This window comes from Podarcis bocagei (assembly GCF_964188305.1).
Source record: "Podarcis bocagei genome assembly, chromosome: Z".
Lineage (NCBI taxonomy): Eukaryota > Metazoa > Chordata > Lepidosauria > Squamata > Lacertidae > Podarcis > Podarcis bocagei.
The window spans coordinates 49219463-49240532 of record NC_138140.1 but is presented as its reverse complement, the minus strand read 5'-3'; the positions used below and the strand labels follow the sequence as shown (position 1 = coordinate 49240532).

General features: G+C 46.7%; 1 protein-coding gene across 2 annotated transcripts in view; it reads right to left on the bottom strand.

Moving 5' to 3' along the window:
• The window catches only part of ARHGEF6 (Rac/Cdc42 guanine nucleotide exchange factor 6), a 77092-nt gene extending 56997 nt beyond the window's left edge, over positions 1-20095 (bottom strand). The window contains exons 1-2 of one of the 2 annotated variants that reach the window (XM_081179124.1): positions 19853-20095; positions 8817-8900 (exon numbers count right to left, since the gene is read on the bottom strand). In XM_081179124.1, coding sequence (XP_081035250.1) covers positions 8817-8900; positions 19853-20017 — 249 coding nt within the window. In that variant the 5' untranslated portion in view covers positions 20018-20095. Of the gene's footprint in view, positions 1-2559; positions 2770-8816; positions 8901-19852 lie in introns of those variants that run through there. The other variant, XM_081179125.1, reaches the window with a different exon arrangement.
• Between the last annotated feature and the right edge of the window lie 975 nt (positions 20096-21070).

Below are 21070 nucleotides of genomic sequence, written 5' to 3'. Positions count from 1 at the left end.
AGTCCAGAGACCCAACAAATCGTTACAAAGCAATACACAATTCATACAGCCTACCTCCAGGTTAAACAAGCAATTTGTTCAGAATATAGGGATCATTGGTTCTTGCAACCACCAATAAAAACTTTGCCACAGCTAATGTTCTAACATTTGTCCAGTCTTCCAATAGAAACCTGACATAGTGAGCCTCTGATTTTCCTGGGAAAGGTACCAGCAAGGGTATTATCAGTTCAGCCCTGGCTTGCGTATATTTTGCACAGTGCAACAAAATATGTTTTATGGAATCGATGTCTTGAGCACACGAGCAAAGTCTGTCCTGGTGAGGAACTCCTCTCAACCTGCCATCCAACACTGCAGAAGGAAAGACATTTAGTCTGGCTTTGGTGAAAAACCTTCGATAGTTTGGTACTATCAGGTTTTTAATGTAAGATGTTAACTTAAAGACATGCCCATATTGTACTCCTACTGCCAGCGGACTACAGACTGCGTGTGATCGAGATTGCAAGTCACTGTGTGCATTATCCCATAATCTTTGCTTTACGTCTTTTGGGTGCCTTCATAACCCAGGTAATACAGTTGGGGGGGTGACAGACCAATAGAGGTGGCTTTTTTAGCCATGGTTTTCTGCCATTTACTGACAAATTCCTCATTGGTCAGGTGTTGGTACCGACATTGAGCTCTGCCTTAACTGTTCAGAGATCCTGAGGAACCATTCCTGCTTTAAAACTCACAGGTGGCCCATGAATAATGGAGAAGCAAGACTGAAGTCAACCTACCTATGGCTGGTGTACAGGTCTTCACACAAAAGCCACTGTGTCATAACTGTCCATGTCTTGTGGAATTTATTTTTCAGGAACAACCCACCAGTAACCAGCAGGAGTACAATATTTTGCTCACAGATCTTTCCTGAAAGCTCCCTTTCAGCATTTTGCTTCTGTGCAGTAGCAGAACTAGATGCCTTCATCTGCCCCAGCTGCAACAAAACCTGTCTCTCCCGTATTGGTCTCTACAATCACAGCAGGCACTGCAACCTCCCAACAGATTGACCTCACCCCCAAAGGCGCACTCCTCCGTTGTCTCCTGAGACAGACCGATGCCAACAACAAACAACCAGGCTAGATGTGCACTGCGCTTAACACACACACCCGCAACATGTATATAAAATAGAATTTTCTAGGTATTCTTAAAAGCTAGAAACTTGGCTGGGTTCGGAGGAGGGGTTGTTTTTGTTTTTTTAAAGGAAATTCAGGTAAGTGAATTGTTCCCAACTCCAAAATATGGGCTGCTGTGGAATACAGACAGCCTTTCATATACTGTATAATCTTCTCTGAGAAAACACTCACATAAATTATGAGTCTATCAGACGTTGGTTTGGAAGAAACACATTTATCCCAGTTTCTGGAATTTTCAGCCTTTCAATGCAGGCTGATCCATTGTCCACCAAGCTCATTTGGCCCCCAGGTACCCCCCCCCCCCGCCTGCCTTCCTATGTACAATCAGTCCAGGGGTTGCCCTGGCTGTCAGTCAGCAACCCCCCCCCTCAGTATTGCTCTTGTAGAGTTTTTAGTCCAGCAACATCTGGAGGGCCATAAATTTTCCCCACCTCTATGGCAGTTTCATGCAGAAAAGCCACATACACCTGGGAGGTGTGGATCATAAGAAGTCAGACACAGAAAACGCAAACACTCAGCACATGTCAGAATGGACAGAAAAGGCAGACATCTGTGGATGCAATGGATAGGGGATGTTTCACTGGGGGTGTTGGTTTGGGTGTGGCAAAGTGAGGTTCTCTGGTGGTCTTTTACATCCCCCACTGCGAGAAAGAAGTGTTAGAGACCAAGGCAGTCCCATGCAAGCCTGTAACTCTCCCAAAGCATGTGCAATTGAAATAGCCCCATACTGTGCTCCTGCTTAGCGGTGCCTCCACTGCTGTTTCCCATGTGTCCAATTTTAGCCTTGTAAGCTCATCTGGGCAGGGACCTGCTCCTGTTCCTGCTCTGTAAAGTCCCCGTGCGGAGTGTCCCGTGCTCTTGCCCGCTGCAGGGTAGAAAGCGGTGTAATAAAGCGGGGAGGGAAGGCAAGTAGACGAGGCAAGAGACCCTAGTGAGGGAGAAGGAAGGAGGGCACAGGAAGTTAGAAGCCTGGAGGGGGAAGCATGGGGACAACTGAGCCTCGTATGTAGGTCCGGGCAGGAAAGAGCTGAAGCTCTCCCGGCCAAAAAGACCAAGCACTCACTGGCCAGAGAGGGGAAAGTAAGCCTCCCAACGGAGGGACAGATCTCAGAAGAGACCAGCTGATGAGAAGCAAAGGGAAGGTGGATGAGAGACTTGAAGGGCGCAGGCAGACATCTGGGTATCTGCAAGCGGAGATGGCGGGGGCGCAGAAGGGGCTTTGCTGAGGCGCGCAAAGTATGGGCGCCCCTGCTATGGAGAAGAGGGGGCGCAGGAAAGGCGAGGCGAACGCGGCGGTGGGGCGACGCCGAGCCCATGAATGGAGGGGCTTAGGAGGAAGGGGGATCGGAGGAAAAGTTGGAGAAGAAGGAGGGGGCGGCCAAGCACTCACCCGGCTGCTCAGGCTCTGCTCCGCGAACGTCCCATGTTGGCAGCAATCGCCGCCGCTGGGTGCAGCAGACGGAGGGCCGGGGAGGCGCCGCGCTCTGACCCGGAGCTGGATCGCAGGCGGGCGGCGCAAGGAAGGGGAAGTGGCAGGCGGCGGCGGCGGCAAGGCAGGCAGGGTTGGGACTCGGGAGCACCACCCCCAGCCGAGCCGGGAGTCCCCGAGGTGCGGAGGGGAGGAGGAGGAGGAGAAGGAAAGCCAGCTGCCCGCTGCCGAAGCCTGCGCGCACTCACCCGCCCCCTTCCTCGCAAAGAGCGTCGGGGCGTGCGCAGAGTGCCTTCTCTCCTGCAGGCAGTAGAGCGAAGGCGCGCGCTCGCGCTCGCGCGCACACGTTGGACTGTTAGTAGTAGGACGCAAATGCTTCCTTCTCCACAAGGGTCTGTCAGAGCTTGACGAACCCTGCGGGGAGCCGGGATATAGGTTCTATTATGATTTTGTTGAGATTCCTGCGCTGCAGAGGGTTGGAGTTGACGACCTTCAGGGGACCCTCCCAACTCTACACTTCTATGATTCCAGGAACATGGGCAGCTGTGTAGCTCAGTATTGCCTACCCTGAATGGCAGCGGCTGTCCAGGGTGTCAGGCACGGACTCATTTCCCAGTGCTGCGTGGAGATGCCAGCGGGGATTGGACCTGGAAAGCAGCTCCACTGCTGAGATGCAGTTCTTCCTACCCTTTGCCCAGAGTTTTACTTGCTGGAAATAAGGGTTTGATGGGGGGCGGGGCGGTGCCTTTGTGTCTGTCTGCACATGTCATCCTTTCCTGTCAGGAGCTTATGGTGGCATGCCTGGCTTTCACGCTAACATTTTGCCCTTACAACAGCCCTGTGAGGTAGGACAGCCAGAGAGGCAGAGAGAGGTTGCTCCAAGACTGTCATATCAGGTCCATTATAAGTACTAAGGGTATCCCAAGAAACAGGGATTTCAAGAAGAGGTAGGGTGCTTCCTTGCCTGACACAGAGAGAGAGAGCGAGAGCATGAGACTCTTAATCCCAGGGACATGGGTTCAAGCCCCAAACTGGGCAAAGGATTTGACGACCCTTGTGGTCCTTTCCAACTCTAAAATGTTAGGATTCTCTGACATCCAGGGGTCTAGCTTTCTCCAAGGCATGTAAGGCCAGGGATAGCCAAGAAAAGAGTACATCTGAGCGTGCACCAGCATTTATATATCTCTATATTTATATCCCGCTTTCCTGCCTAGGAGCTCAAAAGTGGCATCAATGGTTGCTTCCCACCATCTATTTTACACTCATAAGGTTAGACCAGAAGACTGCTGTGTACACACCATACCTTTGAAGCACACCCAGAACAAACCCCCTCCCTGAAAGAATCCTGGGGAACTATAGTTAAAGGTGCTGGGAATTGTAGCTCTGTGAGGGGTAAACTACAGTTTCCAGAATTTGTTGCTATAGTCTGTATGCAGTCAGTGGCTGGCCCAACAAGCCACACCCAGTGGGCTTCTTTTTTCTTCTGGGGATGTGTTAAAACCTTCTGCATGCCGATTTATTTATAAGCACCCAGCACCACCAGCCAAACGCAGCTCAGAAGCAGTTTCTCCCAACCTGCCTGCTCCTTGACAACCTTCCCTGTTTCGTCTCTCAGCAAAACCCTGTCGGATTTATCTTCACGGTCTGCCAGTGCGTGGCTAAGCTTTGGCATTCCACAAGGTGCTAGGTCATCAGTGAGATGTGGTCATCTCCAGCATTATTACCTTAAAAAAATCAAATCATGGGTTTCCCAAGGCATTTGGTGGCTGCAGAACGCTGGTCCTGGCAACCCCGTGACCACGGGATGGAGGAATGTTTTCCGCTGTAGCTCCTGTAGGGTGTTTTTAAAAAATGCAGTTGCTTTTGTTTAGAATGCCTTAACCGTTCCAGCATGTTTTTGCTTTGTTTTCAAGTTGCATCCTTGTTTGCTGCCGAGTAAATGGAAGGGTATAGATCCAATAAATAATAACCATTTACGCTTGATTGATAGGGACTGCGAGCATGACTCAGTGGAGGGCAAAGCGGGCCTTGGGGGGGGGATGCTGGAATGCCACAATTGACATTTCACCATTCCACATTATGTCAAAATCATCCACTTCTGATGGCTAGATAAAATCCAGGCATCTGCTTTGGTTTTCTATCAAGCCCCTGCTGTGGCGCAGAAATCAAGGGATATTCAGAAGCAATTCTGCCTCAGTGACAGTCACATTAGGCTGCAAAACAGCATTTCCACTTCTCGCATCCCCACCTCTTGTTAGAAGAATTAACTGTTCCCCCACATATGGCACTTGGTGGGAGTTGCCATATGTAGCTACAACTAACTTCTTTTTCTATTATTTTCTTCCTTCTCTTCTCTCCTCTCTCTCTCTCTCTCTCCTGCTGCTGTCCTGCTGGTACCTTATAAAAAAACACCAAAAAACCAATTCCCTTCCGGACAAGCTTCCTGGGGGAGCATGCTAGTGCTGGTCAAGGCCAAAGTGGACAGAGCAACAAATGCTAATATTTTTACCTTTGCAAAGCAGGCTAGTTCACACACTCACAGATGCCCCTCTCCATCCTCCACCTATGCAAGCAAGGGTTAACATTAGAGTTTTCAAGAACATGTTCCAGGCCAGGCAACAGCTCTCCAGGAGGGTGCATAGCAAGGCCAGTAAGGGGGCATGACCTGAGAAGAATCCTAAAGGGGCCCGGAAGGAGACATTGAAAGATACTGGGGCCCGGAAGGAGACATTGGAGCCCCTGGGCCTGAGGCTCCGCCCCCCCCAAACCCAGCAAAACTAGCATTTCCCAATCTTTGCAATGTTGCAACAACACATCTGTGAAAAGTGGTGCCTTTGATTCTGGACCCTGTGTAGTTTGACTCAAAAGAAGGGCATAATTTGTGCTACAACTCAGCATCCGAATCTATTGTTATGAGTTTGTCGGTGCCATACTCCTTTAATCCCTGGATCTGGCAAGTGTTAGAATTTAATCAAGGCATGGGGTGTTAAGCTGCATGTCAGACAGTTCTAATCTGTGGATCCAGCAAGTGTTAAAAGTTTCATAAATCAGGCTAGCTTCAGCCCCCCCCCCCGTGTTCATCTGATTGCCCGGGTGACAGGCCACTAAGAGAACAAAGGAAATGGGTCTCTGTGCCAGATGCAAAATGGGTGGGGGCTCTCCTCCAGCTCTTACATAGTGAGAAGGACCAACCCTGAGTTTGAGGGCAGTTTGCTGTGCTGTGAGCTAGAAGGAGAAAAAGGAGTAAGCAGAGGGCCGGAGAGCACTGTTGGATTTCTGCTAGAATCCAAGGTTGTGGCTATGGGAGACAGACCCTTTTGGGATGTTAATGCTGTGAGCCCCTCCATCAAAAGATATGTGTATGTATGTGTAAACAAACCATCTATCATAAAAACACCACAGTCTCTGCTGTCCCACATTTGCAAAAGGAATCACAAACCCCTTGTGAGTACCTGGAACCCCTAGAATCTTGCAGTGCTCGGAGACTGGGGTGGTGTGCAACATTATTTTGAACCGTGGGGTTCTCACACACAGAGCATCCCTCCCACTTGCTTTGTCAAATCTCAGTGAAATCTCTCTTTTGCCTCTGGCCCCATCGCAGCCATGTGGCCTTGGAAGATTGTCCAGGATGAAATGCAGCCCTTGAGCTTGGAAAATGTTCTCTGCAGCTACACTAAGCCAAGCCATGGCTTAGGTCAGTGTGGTGCCGCAGCAAAACGACAATCGAGGCACATAGAATCATAGAGTTGGGAAGGACCCTGGGGGTCATCCAGTCCAACCCCCTGCAATGCAGGAATCTTTCTGTCCAACTTGAGGCTCGAACCCACAACCTTGAGATTGAGAGTCTCATACTTTTACTGTCTTAGCTATGTACATTCTAGATTTATATCCTGCCACTAGAGAACAACAACTAGAGCCCATCTAGTCCAACGTCCGTTTCTCATAGTGGCCAAAGAGATAAAGCTTCTGACAGAAGCTGGTAGAAGATAACTCCACCCCCACCCCCACCCCCACCCTGGAAAAAGCCCAAATAAGGATTAGGAATCAAACAAAATATGCATTTTAAAACAACTCATCAGAGAACTAGTACAAAGCCACAGAAACAGAAAACCAAATAAATCTTCAATAGCAGCTGGAGATTAAAACCGTGGCAAGAAACAGGAATTCAATCCCTTTTTTCCCCTTAAGAAATTTTTTTCTGTCTTGTGCTAGAAGGCTGTAAATATTGACAGAGCTAGGTATTCAAAACATGCAGTGTCCCTCGAGTGCAGGTGAGGGACCTGCTGACAGAGGCAGATCCAGGGTAACATGACCAGTTCCTCCGCACTGGGTGCCAAGCCTAGGGAGCGCTGTAGGTTGGTACAACTATGACATCGTGAACTGAGCAGAATTTTGGCCTCACACAGGACACCGCTGAAATTTGGAAGACAAAATTCTGCCCTCCAAATGATGATGGACTACAGCTCCCATTATTACTGTCATTGGCTGGAGCTTATGGGACTTGTAAGCCACTGACTGTTCTGCACTAAAGAGAAGGTCCATTTTTTGGTACCCACAAGCTGAATCACAGAAGTCAATAGTTTTCAGAGGACCGTACTCAGATGACCTCTGAGAGTGAGGGGGGGGGGCAGAATGGGGAATGAGGGCAACCAAGATGATCAAGAGTCTGGAAACTAAGCCTTATGAGGAACAGTTGCAGGAGCTGGGTATGTTTAGCCTGGCAAAGAGGACACTGAGATGAGATATAACAGCCATCATCAAATATCTGGAGGGCTGTCACATAGAAGAGGGAACAAGTTTGTTTTCTCCTGCTCTGGAGGGTAGGACTCGAACCCATGGCTTCAAGTTGCAAGAAAAGACATTCTGACTAAACATGAGGAAGAACTTTCTGACAGTAAGAGCTGTTCAGGAGCTGTTTGGGAGGTTGAGGACTCTCCTTCTGTGGAGGTTTCTAAGCAAAGGTTGGATGGTCATCTGTCATGGATGCTTTAGCTGAGATTCCTGTGTTGCAGGGGTTTGGACTAGATCATGGGTAGGCAAACTAAGCCCCAGGGGCCAGATCTGGCCCAATTGCCTTCTAAATCCAGCCCGCAGACGGTCCGGGAATCAACGTGTTTTTACATGAGTAGAATGTGTGCTTTTATTTAAAATGCATCTCTGGGTTATTTGTGGGGCGTAGGAATTCATTCTTCTTCTTTTTTCCAAAATATAGTCCGGCCCCCCAAAAGGTCTGAGGGACAGTGGACCAGCCCCCAGCTGAAAATGTTTGCTGACCCCTGGACTAGATGACCCTTGGGGTCCCTTCCAACTCTATGATACTATGATCCAGGAGCAGGCAGGCCTTGCAATACCTTGTTCTCAAACCACATTATAAAAGCTCTCAACGTTTTAAACACCAGCATGCTAAGAAAACATAAACAAAAAAACCACTGGAATGTAAATTATTTTGTTTATTTGCTTCAGCTATTGTGATCTTTAAACTTAAAGGCCTAAAGAGTCTAAAGTGTAAAAAACAACCAAAACACCCCACAACACATAGAATTGTAGATCACCTACTCCAACCCCCCCCCCACTCCCACCCCCGCTATGCAGGAATATGCAGCTGTTCCATAGGGGGATCTAACCTGCAGCCTTGACATTATCAGCACCACAGCCCAATCAACTGAGCTATGGAGGTGTAAGAGAACGAACTTGAATAAGAAATCCTTCTGCTCCAAAATGGACTTAAATCACATTCCTTTCAATCAACAGTTATGGGAAATACTTTCAGCTGTAATTCAGAGATTATTCAGTGAACATCATTAATCAGAATTTGTTCAAGCAGTGGTACTAACAACCTGACTTGGGCCACATTCATACCATACAGTTAAAGCCCTGTAATACCACTTCAAGCAGCCCTGGCTTTCCCACAAATAACTATGGGAACTGCACTTTGCTATGGGTGCTGAGAGATGTTAAGAAACCCCATTCCCCATGCAGAACTACAATTCCCACAGCTCCCTCTGAAGAGGGATTGACTGTTAAATCACTCTAAGATTTGTAGGTCTGCGAGGGGAGCAGTCCTAACAACTCTCAGCTGCCCTAAACAAATTACAGCTCCCAGAATTATTGGGGCGGGGGCGGGGAACCGTGACTGTTTAAAGTGGTATCGTGGCGCTTTAAATGCGTGGTGTGAATGTGGCCGTGGTACGAGGCAGCTACAAAGGGTTGGCACTTACCTCGACTTTAAGTGCAGCACACCCGTTTAGGAACTCCTCGATGTTGCCAATGCAGTCGGCTTCTGTCCTGGGCTCCCGGCAAAACTAAAGAGAGAAATTTTTTTGCAAAAGGTTAGGGGGGAAAACATCACCTATAGGAGCAGCGAGAAAGAGATTACGAGCCCTTCGCGGCTCCTTCTCAGCAGCAAAGCCAGAGAAGATGTTAGACCGCTTGTTGGCAATAAGGCAAGCTTGCTGCTGGATGGATTTTGCAGAAGAAGGTGGAGTGCGGCGTGGGTGGCGGGCGGTAGAAGGGAGGGAGGGAGGCAAGCTGTCAGCCCAGGAAGAACAAACAGGCAACAGAGCGAGCGAACCAGAAAGCGACAAGCTCACATCCCTGCTCTGAACGTCAGAGGGTGACACTGATGGCCCCTGAAGATCTCCCCTCCTCCTGCCCAAATTGCAACCGGATCCTTTCAGAAACGGGTGGACCAAGAGATGGGGAAGGGGGAAGAGAGAGAAAAGAACCCCAAGAAATAGTTGAGAGTTTAATTAGTAATTAGGGGAGGGGGCAAACAGAGGCGCTCCCTCTGCAACTCTGGGAGGCATGATTTGTGGGGCTGTCTTTCTTTTCGAAATTTATATGCCACTTTATTGTTAACAGCAGCAAGACTTAAGGTGGTTTACATAGAAGGATCAGTGGAATTATGAGGGGGGGGGGAATCAACCGTTTAAAACCTTCAAAAATAACTAAAACCAGCAATAACTTAAAACATGTCCCTGCATTCTGCAGGTCTGGCTAGGCTCGTCTAAACAAAAATGTTCTTTGCAGGCACCAAAAGAGTACAGTGAAGGTGTTTGCCTGATGTGAATAGGCAGGGAGTTCCAAACGTGCAGGTGCTGCCACACTAAAATATCAATTACCGGTACATAAATGTGGAAGGAGTGTTATGAGGCACCTATACAGTGCCAGTTGTCTTTGAAGATGCCTTGGGCAATGCATATTTATTTATTTATTTGTATGTTGGTTCCCCCCACCATGGTTTTCCCCACCCACATTATATCCACACAACAACCCTAAGAGGTAGGTTAAGGCAGGGGCAGACTTGGGTAATATGGTGCCCTGAGCAAGGGCAAAACTTGGCATCATCCCTAAATATTTTCCCAGTGATTCCTTTTGGTACTGTTGCTTTTTAAAATGGATCTTCTCAGTAGGTCCCCATATAAATATAGGGTTTTTTATCACTAACATTATTTTGCACCCCGTCGCTTGGTGCCCTGTGTGGAGGGACCACCTGTACCGCCTTATCTCCGATTCGGACATCCCATCAGATGTCACAGAGATAAACAACTACCTGACTTTCATAAGACACCTGAAGGCAGCCCTTCCCTGTGTAGGGAAATTTTTTTATGTTTGATGTTTACTGTGCTTAAAGTTTTTGTTGGAACCTACCCAGAGCAGCTAGGAGAGACAGTGATTGCCCAAAGGTCACCCAATGAACTTCTTGACCAAGCGGGGATTTGAACCCTGGACTCCCAGGTCTTAGTCTGACATTCAGACTGATGCACCACTTTGGGGTTTTTTTATGCTGAACCACAAGATGTACTGTAGCTAGATTGTTGAAGGAGACCAAAAGCATGGAATACTGTATACATGCGCTGTTTTTTAACCTTGAAAGGCTTTTAAGGTCACAGAGACCCAGATATCAGAAAAGCCCATGTTCTCACATGAATATGCTAGATGATTGCTGCTCTTTTTAGTATATTGTGGGCCTATTTTAAATTGTTCTTTTATTCTGTTCCTGATTCATTTTTTAAAAAAAGACTTGAAGGGTCGGGTAGATATTTTTCTCATGCACAAAGACTGTGTACAAACTATATCCTTCACAGAACATTTGAAGCACATCCTCCCCCCGCCCCCGAAAATTATGGGCACTGTAGTTTTGCATTTACAGAGTTACCATTCCCAGCAGCCCTTAACAAACTATAATGCCCAGAATTCTTTGAAGGAAAGAATGTGCTTTGAATGATTGTCAGAAGCCCTTTCACTGAGGCAGACCATCAGAGAGTAGCTGCATTGTGAGCGGAGAGGGGTGAAGCAGTAAATTTTGAAATACAGGAGGTCCTCGTGATGCCCACCTCCCATAGCCATTCTCCCAAGGAAAGTCCAAAAATGCCGCTGGTTGCCTTAGTCCATTGTTACCCTCATAGACACTGCAGATAAGTACATAGCATAGCCCCCAATTTATAAGGATCCCCATGACTGAAATCATATGCAGAAATGCCTGGGAGTAACCTTCACTGAACTCCCGGGTGCTTGTTCCTAACACCCAGTAAGTTCAGTTTTCAAACACCTTGAGCTTTAACAAAATGCTACTTTTAGCTTTTGATTGGGAATGCAAACAATCAGCAACAAAGTGCTATCCTTTAAAATGCTGGTGTGAAGTAGGAACGCCATTAAAGACAATGGAATTTAGGATCCAGACTTCTCTCCCTGCATTCTGAGTTTGTCTGCTCCAATCTGCCAAAAACAAACTTGGAAGTCTCATTATCGTCCCATTCTCTTGCCAGAGCAAGGAAGATCAGCCAATTATCCTGATTGATACACCAGCAGATCATGTTATCCCTCCTGCTGTAAAAGGAACCCAGAAGTGGTCACTAAACCATTGGAGGTCAGCTATGATTCCCTGTTTTGTTGTTGTTTAGTCGTTTAGTCGTGTCCGACTCTTTGTGACCCCATGGACCAGAGCACGCCAGGCACTCCTGTCTTCCACTGCCTCCCGCATTTTGGTCAGACTCATGTTTGTAGCTTCGAGAACACTGCCCAACCATCTCATTCTCTGTCGTCCCCTTCTCCTTGTGTCCTCAATCTTTCCCAACATCAGGGTGTTTTCCAGAGAGTCTTCTCTTCTCATGAGGGGGCCAAAGTATTGGAGCCTCAGCTTCACGATCTGTCCTTCCAGTGAGCACTCAGGGCTGATTTCCTTCAGAATGGATAGGTTTGATCTTCTTGCAGTCCATGGGACTCTCAAGAGTCTCCTCCAGCACCATAATTCAAAAGCATCAGTTCTTCGGCGATCAGCCTTCTTTATGGTCCAGCTCTCACTTCCATACATCACTACTGGGAAAACCATGGCTTTAACTATACAGACCTTTGTTGGCAAGGTGATGTCTCTGCTTTTTAAGATGCTGTCTAGGTTTGCCATCGCCTCTCTCCCAAGGAGCAGGCGTCTTTTAATTTCGTGGCTGCTGTCACCATCTGCAGTGATCATGGAGCCCAAGAAAGTAAAATCTCTCACTGTCTCCATTTCTTCCCCTTCTATTTGCCAGGAGGTGATGGGCCCAGGAGGTGATGTTGAGCTTCAGACCATATTTTGCGCTATCCTCTTTCACCCTCATTAAAAGGTTCTTTAATTCCTCCTCACTTTCTGCCATCAAGGTTGTGTCATCTGCATATCTGAGGTTGTTGATATTTCTTCCGGCAATCTTAATTCCGGCTAGGGATTCATCCAGCCCAGCCTTTCGCATGATGAATTCTGCATATAAGTTAAATAAGCACGGAGACAATATACAGCCTGGTCATACTCCTTTCCCAATTTTGAACCAATCAGTTGTTCCATATCCAGTTCTAACTGTAGCTTCTTGTCCCACATAGAGATTTCTTGTGGAGCATTTTTTGGAGGAGAATATGCCTGATGTCAGCTCCCAATGTGCTGGGTGACCACCCTTTCTATTTACCCAGGTCTTAAAAAGCATTTGAACACTTTCCTTTTTTAGCTGCTCATGTTGCTGTTTCCTAAAGCTGTTTAGTTCATTGGTTTTGTACTTTTTGGTTGTTGTTGTTGCTTCATTCGTCATGTTGCATGTTCTTCTGGGGGGAAGCAGGTTCATCCTCAAATAGAAGACAATTGTGTTCCACTGCAGCACCTGCAGTTGCCTCACTCTGCCCAATGGTAGGGCCAGCCCTGCAGGAGTGTTTTTCCAGTCCTACCTGTTGAGGACTGAACCTGGGACAATGTGCATTAGGACCATGAGTATGCTGCTAAAGTGAAGAAAAGTGCAGTCCCCACAGCAAGGCTCTGGGCAGCAGCAGCAGCCTCGAGGCTGCAAAGGTATGCTTGCAAGCAAGACATGGCGAAATCTCAGAAGCCACAGGCATTGCTTAATAATAGCTCCATTGCTTAGAGGGGTGGGGGATAGGACTGTGTCCTGCAGCAGCCTGCAGACTGCCTGCCTGCCTGCCTGCCTGCCTTACACACACACACACACACACACACACACACACACACACTTCTTCTTTCTTCTTCTTTGGCGATCACTCGTAGCTGAGTAAGATTGTCTTCCCTAAACACGGTTTCAACAATGAGTCTGTAAGTGACTGCGGAGGCCAATTCTGGATCCACATGTCCTTCCACAGTGGGGACATTGGTTTCTGGGCGGGAGCTGATCACGGTGTGGATCACGGTGTGGAGCGTGCCTTCCTCCTAGCACGTTTCTCCCTTGCGTCCTGAGTTCGAGTGCCTTCAAAGCCCATGACCCCTTTGGTAAAGGCTGTTCTCCAACTGAAGCACCAGTATTTCCCAGTTGTCAGTGTTTATACTACATTTTTTTTAGATTTGCCTTGAGACAGTCTTTAAACCTCTTTTGTTGACCACCAGCATTATGCTTTCCATTTTTAAGTTTGGAATAGAGTAGTTGCTTTGGAAGACAATCAGAATGAACAGAAGCAGTAAAATAGTAACGGTTTTCTGAGCCAGTGTGACAGATAAAGAGGAAACCACACATATCCAGAATCCTGATTTAGGTCACCAGAGTGCAGAATTTGTAATTATTATTTCTTGCAGTTAATTTGATTTCTTACCCACCCTCCACCATGAGGTCTCATGGTGGTTGCAGCAATTTACAAGTACAACATTAAATACATTTTCAAACTAATTGTGCAATATAATTGGGCTTTCCTCTCAGCTAGGAACATAGGAAGCTGCCTGATATTGAACCAGACCTTTGGTCCACCCAGCTCAGTGTTGTCTACACTGGCTGGCAGCAGCTGTCCAGGTTTTCAGGCAGCAGACATTCCCAGCCCTATCTGAAGATGCCAGGGGTTGAACCTGGGACTTTCTGCATGCAAAACCGATGCCATATCTCTGAGCTGCAGACACACACACACACACACACACACACACACACACACACACAGCCCTGCTCTTGAGCTTCCTTCCATGACAACAAAAAAATTGTCTAGGATGCCGATCAACCAACCACTACCTTGAACGTTTCTGTCCTGCCCCAGACCCTCACATCCTTTTATGGGGCATTTCTCAAGTATACAGGCCTGCCCTTGAGGTATACATTTAGCCAATCAGAGTGATTTTGCAGCTAAAAGGTTCCCTTTTTTGGAGAACAGGGAGGAACTTGGAAGGCAACAGCCAAGGACAGGCTGGGTGGGTGAATATTTACTATCCCACCTTGCTAACCGTCTTTTATTGCACTGCTGTTTCCTCTTTCCTGCCAAGTTCTTTCCATTTTGCCTTTCCAAATGTTGCTGATTCAGGCTGCGACCCACAGATCCTCCTGTACAGCTGGAATGGGGAGGGGGGCTTATGAGTGTTTAAACTCGAAAGTTGCTTACGCTGCTGCTATATGTGCTATTCTCCACCAAACTCCAATCTCATTGCCTTGTTTCCCCACTGCCATCTGAACTGCTGCATTTCCAAACATTACAGCTGCTGAAAGACTTTACCTATGCCACATAGGTGGTGTCTGTTTGACCTCTGCATGCTGCAGTTCTATAGAAAATGTCCTTGACCCTCTGATAGGCTAGTGACACGGATCATGTGCAAAAACTACATAGCCTCCAACATTTCTTCGATGAAAATAGGGACATCCTACCATACCTTCCAACATTTCTCTAATGAAAATAGGGATGTCCCACCATACCCTGTAGGGCTTGCCGATCAAAAGGTCACCAGTTCGAATCCCTGCAACGGGGTGAGCTCCTGTTGCTCTGTCCCTGCAGTTCAAAAGCACGTCAAAGTGCAAGTAGATAAATAGGTACCACTGCGGCGGAAAGGTAAACGGTGTTTCCATGTGCTGCTCTGGTTCGCCAGAAGCGGCTTAGTCATGCTGGCCACATGACCTGGAAGCTGTATGCCGGCTCCCTCGGCCAGTAAAGCAATGAGTGCTGCAACCCCAGAGTCGTTCACAACTGGACCTAATGGTCAGGGGTCCCTTTACCTTTACCATACCCTCCAATATATTTATCTGATGCAAATAGGGACTTCCTAAGAAAAAGCAGGACATTCTGGGATCAAATCAGAAACCGGGAAGGCTTCTGTAAATCTGGGAGTGTCCCTGGAAAATGGAGACTCTTGGAGGTCAGATACCACCCAGTGCCTACCTACCAGCCAGCAACAGCTCATCTTTTCATTCACGTTAATCATCCTACGCAGTTGCCCTGGGATGCAGAAGGAGATAAGCTGCAAAGGCAGGTGCTTTGCAAAAGAGCTTTGACATTATACTCAGTGATATAACCTTATAGCTGGTGAAAACAGGAAAACAGGATGTGTATTAAGAAAAATATATCTGATTACCCACCCTGATCCATTCCTTCCCTCAAACTCCCTGCCTCTTGGATCCATTTCTGCAGCACTAGCCTCTGCAGGGAGAGGGCTGCTGTTAAATGGACCACAATCATTTTCTTTAAAAATGGGTTTGGGTATCCCTGACTGCAGCACCAGCCATGACCCTTGTAACTTTTCAAACCAGTAAGCCCCACTGAATACAGTGGGAGGTATGTCCAAACAAACATGCATAGGGTCTCATGTTTTTAAGGGTGCTTAGGCTGCAGTCCTAATGACACCCACCTACTGGAAAGTAGATTCCATTGAGTGAGATTGCTGTTGAGGATTGAACTGTTAAAATCACAATCAACTTGATTGCATTAATAATAATAATAATAATAATAATAATAATAATAATAATAATAATAATAATTTTTTATTTATACCCCGCCCTTCCCGGTTCAAAAACCAGGCTCAGGGAGGCTAACAAAAAATTTAAAACACTTAATTATAAAAGCAGCATAAAATACAGTATAAAAACATGAATAACAATAAAATTCAAAGTTCAGAAATCAATTTAGGGTAAATCAATCTAATAAGCATTAGATAATCCCCAGGGCTAGCTGGCTGAATTGGTCCTACTTGGGCCAGCGAGGAGGCCAGGGGAGAATTAGCTGTGGGGTCTCAGAGCAGGTAATCTTCATAAAAGGGGAGGGGGAGGGAAGAGAAGGGAAATAAAATATCAGGCTGAATTCAAATTAAAGGACAGGCGGAATAGCTCTGTCTTACAGGCCCAATGGAAGGAGGTTAAATCCTGAAGGGCCCTGGTCTCATGGGACAGAGCATTCCACCAGGTCGGAGCCATCACCGAGAAGGCCCTGGCCCTGGTGGAGGATAGTCTAACTTCCTTAGGGCCCGGGACCTCTAAACTATGGTTATTCATGGACCTTAAGGTCCTTTGCGGGGGAGAGCAGGAGGCGGTCTTGTAAATACGAGGGCCCTAAGCCACAGTCAGTCGCAAAAGTGTTTTCAGGGCTGCACAAAATGACAAATGACTCGTAGAAGAGAATCCAGGTGTCTCTCTGTGTGCACAAGGCCCTTTGGGTCATTGGAATCCCTTAGAGCTTTTGAGCCATATGGTTGCAAACATACCGGCAAGACAGAGCAGTGCAGTGAGATAATTTTAGGCTTTGGACATAAGGAGGGCCTTATGGAGGACTCCTTCTTGGATGGCAATGTGCATAACTCCAAAATGTGGCAAGCCACCAGTCCTGCTGCATGGAGGATACTTCCTGCTCATTCTGCAGAAGAGTGACCTCAATGACTCTGCTCCAAAGTCTTGCCCTGGCGGTACCACAGCAAGGCATAGGCAGCTGCCTTTTACCAGGCCAGGAATTTGCCCATCCCATCATTTGCTACCACATCAAGACCTCCTGCATGCAAAGCGTCAGTTCTGCCATAGAGCCACCAATTAGTATTGCTTTTCAATACACATGCAAATGGATCGGGCCATGCATTACATCCACAATCAATGCATGGTGATCCATGGAGGGATCTGTCTCTGCAATAGCTCAGCCAATACAGCATAAGACTCTACAGGGTCATGGTTTTGAGCCCTGTGTTGGGCACGGGGTTGGGGAGTGGATTAGATAACCCTCAGGATCCCTTCCAACCATTCTATGATTCTTTAAGGTGATTTCAGTAAATGTGCACAACTTCTCACAGTGTGCCATTCAAAGAGATAATAGTGTGGCTGTGTATTTTGTTGATTATTGCTTCTTACACATTATGAAAATAAGTTAACAATATACATGGTGGGGGGGGGGAATCATCTGCCATAGGGCAATAGTCCCTATCTGGAAAACACAAAGGACAACCTCCATGGAAAGATTTTGGTGCCTGGACAGATTCACATGGAGGTAAGCAGCCCTTCGGGTAACCTGGTCCATAGCCCTTAAAAGGGTAAAACCAGGGCTGGAAGCAATCAATACAGATCAATAACTTATGAAGCTTCAAGACCAGAGGTCCACCTGCCTCAATATTGTTTCCACCAGCAGTGGGAACCTCCAGCCATGAGCCGCATTTGGTCCAGTAGGAGTCCCAACTTGCTCTGGGAGCCTGTTCTCCCATCTCTATCTGGGCCACACACAGCTAGGAACAGTGAATAAATCTTAATTCAGTTCATGTCTAAAGGTGAACCTACCTAAGTTGCACTTTCTGAAACGTAAACACAACCATGTGTACACGTTGCTCATAGTGGTGTAAAATGTGCTTCAGAATTTCATGCATTTTTATTTCTTGCGTTTGTATTTTATTAAATACAAAAAATGCATTATACAGTGGTATCTCGGGTTACATACGCTTCAGGTTACATACGCTTCAGGTTTCAGACTCTGCTAACCCAGAAATTTTACCTTGGGTTAAGAACTTTGCTTCAGGATGAGAACAGAAATCATGCTCCGGCGGCGCAGCAGCAGCAGCAGGAGGCCCCATTAGCTAAAGTGGTGCTTCAGGTTAAGAACAGTTTCAGGTTAAGTAAGGACCTCCAGAATGAATTAAGTACTTAACCCGAGGTACTACTGTATACCCGCAAAAGTGTGTATATTAGGACAAAACCACAGTACAATGCTGGCAGATTTCAAAAGGACTTCAAAAGGATTTCTTACCATTACAAACAGATATGGAAATGTGGAGAACTAAACTCAAGAATGGAAGAAGGATAAATCGACAGAACCTGGATTTGACAAGATTTGTCCAACCCCTATACCTCGTCATCATATGCAACATCAGGTATGAGGGCTGGTAGAGAGACGGCTGCAAAAGTACAGCCAGGAACATTAAAGTGCACTCACACATGTCTAGCTGGGGCTAGTTCATAGAATAACAGAATTGTAGAGTGGAAAGGATCCCAAAGGTCCCATAGTCTAAACCCCTGCAATGTAGGAATCCCAACTCAATTTCTGCTTTAAAATCTCCACTGAAGGAGAGTCTATCACCTTTTGTGGGTGTCTGTTCTACCAATGGCTCTTACTGTCAGATAGTTCTTCCTGAATCTTCTGTAACTTGAATCCATTGGCTTGGGTCCTAGCCTCTGGAGCAGGAGAAAGCAAGCTTGCTCCCTCTTCCATGTGACAGCCCTTTAGATATTTGAAGATGGCTATCCTTTCTCCTCTCTGTCTCCTCTTTTCCAGGCTAAACATACCAATTTCCCCCAACTGCTCCTCATAAAGCTTGATTTCCAGACTCTGGATCATCTTGGTCACCCTCCTCTGCACATTTTCCAGCTTGTCAAGATTTCAGGTGTGGTCTGACAATGCAGAATAGAGCAGTATCTTGATCTGGATGCTATACTCATGCTGATGCAGCCTAGAACTGCATTAGCTTTTTTTGCTGCTGCATCACACTCTTGACTCATGTGAAGCTTTTGGTCTATTAAGATCCCCAGCTCCTTTTCACATGAACTGCTTACAAGCCAGGTGATCTGTGCAACTGGTTCTTCCTGCCTAACCAGTACCAGATTACCAAATGGGCAGAATAGACACTGGTCAATAAGCCCCATGCCTTTTAGGAGCCCCGTAACAATGGATCAAAATAATATTGATTTGATCTTGAAAGAAAATTACAATCAAGCTTTCTTAGTTCCATGTTATGCCAACAAGAAGGGGACCCCCAAGATTTCAACTGCCTAGGGGCCTCCACAGGATTTAATTCAACACCTTACCTAAGTGTAGAACCTTACATTTGCCCCTACCAAAATCCTCCCAGAAGCCAATTTCCTTCCATAGCAGGGTTCACCGCTGTGTCCAATCAGTGGGTCTTGGGGAGGGATCAGTTGCATTTGGGATCCCTCAGCCTAGTCAGTTAGAGGCAACAGAACTAGGAAAGCCGTCTCTGCCAGAGGCCCCAGAAAGCTACTGGTTGAGGAAATAATGTGGCCAGTTATAAAGCAGATGCTTATGTCTCAAATTCTCATATCACCACCTTCCATGAAATCAATAGAAAGAAATAGGCAAACCACTGTTCTCTTAGCTGCGTTACTGCCCCCCCCCCCCTTCTGCAATTTGGAGATAACAACACCAGCAGCAGCAGCTTACTTTACAGGGCTATTGCGAAGTTTCATAACTGCTGTTATGAAAATATTTTTTTTTTTTATGCCAAGACACCTTAGTCACTCTGGTGGCTGATTCTGACAGCAGCTTTAACCCAGTTGACAAAGCATTGGCTGCTTCTATGTAGTCTGGGGCTTGTTGTCTTAGTGCAGCAGGCCTGTTGTTGCTCCCATACTAGCAGAGTAACACAACCACTGCGTGCCAGGACCATGCCTATCATCGTCAACTTTCTTTTCTTCTTGCAAATATTAAAGTTTGTTGGAAAGAACCAGGGGTTCAGATTTAAAGCAATGGCCACATCCTTGCAACAGGGCATTGGAAAATATATAGGATCACTCCCAAATGGTACCTCTCCTACAAAGCCCAGAATAAACTTTCATGGTCTTACCTTTCCTACAGATCCTGGAAGAAGACGGTGAAGCAGTTTGCACAGAACGACCCCATCTTTCAGAGATGTTTTCAGGAACTGCACAGGGTCGTCAATAATCATTTTGGGAGAATTTAAAGCCCCCAGAGAAATCAGCCAGGTTACGATTTGCTCTTCTGGATTCATGGTTGAAGATTTAGTGTCTTCAGCTCTGCAGATCTTGTATGCAACGATGCCTAACCCACATCCGTGACTGTATCTTCCTGCTTCTACTGGAGTGAGCAGAGCAGCAGTAGAGGTTACCGTACTTACTGCTCTGCACTTAAAGCCACAAACGGATTGATTGTGGGGGGTTGGGGGAGGTTACCAGAAGCAGACTTTCCTCTGACTGGTGGAACTGGTTAGTGTGCATTTGCATAATGGTTTCTGGTCTTCTGCGATAACTTCAGAAGAAATAGGAAGGGGAAGAGCTCTTGTGGCGGATGTTTTGCTGTGAGTATAGAGGTGCCCTTATCCTGCATCTCTCAAATGTTTACTTTGCATGCCGCCTAACATAAAACAGAGACCTTGATTACTCTTGCAGCAGAATGAGCCAGTAGAGGGGATCATGGGAGATGCCCTTGAGTATTCCCCTGTGCAAAAATAATAAAAAGCTCACCGGTAAGCAAGTTAAATCCCAGCCTCAGGCTTGCTGCTCTAGCTTTTTAAATGCAGGACTCTTTAAATGCAGGAATCAATTAAAAATGTGGTCCCCCCCCCTGCAGTCCTGAGGTGATACAGGGAAGTCTACCTCAGTCCCTGTCACTTCATTCTCACTCTGTTCTGCTCAGCAGATAGACCTGCACAGGAAATGTTAAAGAAGTGTTATAACTTTCAAGACAGCAGCCATCTTTTAAGAAACTATATTTAAGGCAGCTGTAATTCTGTTTAAGTTTGAAATAATGTTTTTTAGGCATCAGCTCACAAAACACACAAAATTTGCATTTAAAGTCAACATATCCGCTCCTGCTGCATACTCCCTAAAATTGTAATGTGTGGACACAGGAAACATCTATCGGACAGCTTTGGTTCAAACTCACTATTGACTGCACTTGAGGGCAAACTCAGCAGGTATTCCTTTGCATAAGCCACCAAACATGCAGGTTAGTGGTTTGTTGTTGAACTCCAGCTCCCATGACAGGTTACAGCTGCCAGCATGGCCAATCACTAGGGATGGAAGTTGTAGTCCAGCAACATTTG